General features: G+C 47.6%; 1 protein-coding gene across 1 annotated transcript in view; it reads left to right on the top strand.

Moving 5' to 3' along the window:
* Lix1l (limb and CNS expressed 1 like) overlaps positions 1-3,133 on the top strand; it is a 22,782-nt gene that overhangs the window by 5,497 nt on the left and 14,152 nt on the right. Inside the window, exon 2 of the mRNA XM_050124769.1 lies at positions 1,479-1,642. Coding sequence (XP_049980726.1) covers positions 1,479-1,642 — 164 coding nt within the window. The remainder of the gene's footprint in view (positions 1-1,478; positions 1,643-3,133) is intronic.

Genomic DNA, 3,133 nt, shown 5'->3' on the forward strand with positions numbered 1-3,133 from the left:
ATTAGAAAAAAGCTAATTTTTTTTTTTTTTTTTTTTTTTAAACCTCTGTGTTTTTTAGGAGTTTTGCTTGTTTGTTTTGTTTTATGAGGAAGGCTCTCAAGTAATCCTGGCTGACCTCAAACTTGGAATCCTTTGGGCTCAGCCTTCTCAGAGCTGGGATTAGAGATGTGTGCGGCCTCCCCTGGCCCTTAATTATTCTTGTATTACTGTTGTTCCTGTGTTCCTCCCCTCATCCTCCACAGCGCTTGGGAATTAAACCCAGAGCTGGAGCTCTGTGCATGGTGGGCCAGCACTCTACTTCTGCACCACATCCTTGGTCCCTGGGTTTATTCCCTGTTTTAGATCTAGTTTATGAGGGGTGTGTGTGTGTCTGTCTGTCTGTCTGTCTGTCTGTCTGTCTGGTCTATGTGCAGGTGTGTGCATACCTCAACTCATGAGGAGGCCTGGCTTGGATTACAAAGCAAGACTCTTTCTCAAAAACTAAGAGGCTGAAGAAATGGTGCAGCGGTCTGGACTTGGGTCTCAGCACACATGGTGGCTTTCAACCATCCAAAGTTCTAACTCCAGGGGACCTGATGTACGCTTCTGACCCCCATGGGTACCTCGAACATGTGCTCAGGCGTACATTCAGGCAAAAACACTCACATAAAAGAAAATAAATAAATCTAAAATCTCAGTGCTCTAAATTAAACATTGTAACTCAATACGATCCAAAAATATACTAATTTTATAATTTCATGCTTGGGAATGATGGGAAAATCTTAAGTCTTTGTTTTCCCTAGTTAAACTATTATGTTCCCATAAGATCTGAAAATTTTGTGTTAGGGACACTGTAGTTCATGACATGCAGAGTCTCCAACCTAAGCTTCAGCCAGCTTAGTGGCAGATAAGGCACCAGGCGGCAGTATCGCTGCAAGACTCCACCAGCAGCGTTGTCAGAGACACCTTGGCTTCATGTCACATTTGATTTTGAATTAATTTTTAGTGACAGCACATTCAGAAGCCTTTTACTCTTCTGCTTCCCACTATCCTACTTATTTACCTGACCCCATATAAAGTCACAACCTTTTGAGAAGGTTTAAGAAGCTAGAAGCTGGAGAACTGGGGAGGCCCGACTTCAGTATGCTGATTTATCAGTCTGTGTTTACTAATTTAAGTGGGGATTTTTGTTGTTGTTGTTGGTTTGGTTTGGTTTTTTCGAGAAAGGGTTTCTCTGTAGCTTTGGAGCCTGTCCTGAAACTAGTTCTTGTAGACGAGGTTGGCCTCAAACTCACAGAGATCCCCCTGCCCCTGCCCCCTGAGTGCTGGGATTAAAGGCGTAGAGCCACCACCGCCCGGCCTAATTTAAGTGTTTTTAAGCGTTTACGGGGAGCAAGAGACTTGGTGCAGCCGCCCCCCCCCCCCCCCCCCCCCCCCCCCAAGTCCAGCCTCACCTGGCACGGTTGTCCCTGCTGAGCTAGGTGCTTCTTGTCTTGCAGTGAATGTGGTGGAAGCTCTTCAGGAATTCTGGCAGATGAAGCAGTCCCGGGGCGCCGACTTGAAGAACGGGGCTCTGGTGGTGTACGAGATGGTCCCCTCCAATAGCCCTCCCTACGTCTGCTACGTCACTCTGCCTGGGGGAAGCTGTTTTGGGAGTTTCCAGGTAAGAGCGGCGAGGCCAAGTGTGTACCGCTAATAAGGATTTTATTGTCTCTGCCCGAAGTCACGTGGTTGAGCCGCCAACTCTGGGCAGATCTCCTGGCAAACACAGGAGGCTCCTGAGACCACAGAGGATCCTCTTCAGCACTTTCTTTCAGCCTGTAAAATCTCAAACCCATCTCAAACTTGAGCCGTTATGATTGTGCCCTTTTTACTGTGTCGGACTCCCAGCGCCTAACCTTTGCGTTAATCTGACTTTGACGACTGCACTCCAACTTCCTGCCATTCCTTCTTTTTAAACTGTGTATGGGTGTTTTGTGAGCTTGTATGTCTGTGCGGCACATATGTGGAGTGCCCAGATAGATGGTTGTGAGCTACCATGTGGGTGCTGGGAAACAAACCCGAGTCTGCAGGAAGAGCAGCCAGTGCTCCCAACCACTGCTCTGATTTTATTTTTAATTACATGTGTATGTATGTGTCGGTGTGGGGGGAATGAGTGACTGCAGGAACCACCGAAGCCTGAAGATGATGGCAGATCCCCGCTGTTACAGGTGGCTGTAAACCTGAACTCAGGTCCTCTGGAAGAGCAAGAAGTGCTCTTAACTACCCAGTCATTTTTGTCTAGTACCTCTTCCGTCCTTTTATTCTTTTTAAGATTTATTTATTTATTATGTACAGTGTTCTGTCTGCAAGTTTGCCTGCATCCAGAAGAGGGCGCCAAATCTCATTATAGATGGTTGTGAGCCATCATGTGGTTGTTGGGAATTGAACTCAGGACCTCTGGAAGAGGTCTCCCCACCCCACCCCCACCTTTTTTTTTTTTTTTAAGGAAGTATTTCATGTATCCCAGCCTGTCCTCAAACTACGGAGTTAGGGACAATCATGTTGAACTGCTGATCCTTCTGCCTCCATCTCGGAAGTGCAGGGATTATTGGTGTTGCACTATCACGCCCTATTTGTGCAGTTCTTGGGGACTGATCCCAGGGCCTCCTGCATACTAGGCAAAACCTCTTCCCATGAACTACAGCCTTCTCCCCAGGTTGCATTGTCCTAAAAGTTTTCCCACCGCTGCACAGACACGGAAGACCAACAGTGGTGACAGAATAGCTTCTTTATAGGCCAGTGAGAGGTGGGAGGCAGAAGAGATGGTTTAGCCACCGTGAGCACCTGCTGCTCTTTCAGAGGACCACGTTCAGATCCCAGCACTCGCATCAGACCGCTCCAGGGACCTGATACTCTGGACAGCCTCTACAGGCACTCACTCTTGTTGTTGAGTGTAGTAAAGTCCTACACTAGCTCAGAGTGGAGTATTATGTAGGGGTAGACTCACAGATCAGCAGTCCTGTACACAAGCAGGGAACAGGAACCGAATCCAGTAGCCAAGGGACTGCACACGGTTTTACATCTGTACATATAGTACATGTGGCCATGCCTAGAGTGGGCCGATATCTTAAAGGCTATTGGCTGAAGGAGTTCCCACAACACCTCTCTCTCT

Source organism: Alexandromys fortis, unplaced genomic scaffold (genome assembly GCF_014885135.2).
Source record: "Alexandromys fortis isolate MF-2015 unplaced genomic scaffold, M_Fortis_MF-2015_v1.1 scaffold_235, whole genome shotgun sequence".
NCBI lineage: Eukaryota > Metazoa > Chordata > Mammalia > Rodentia > Cricetidae > Alexandromys > Alexandromys fortis.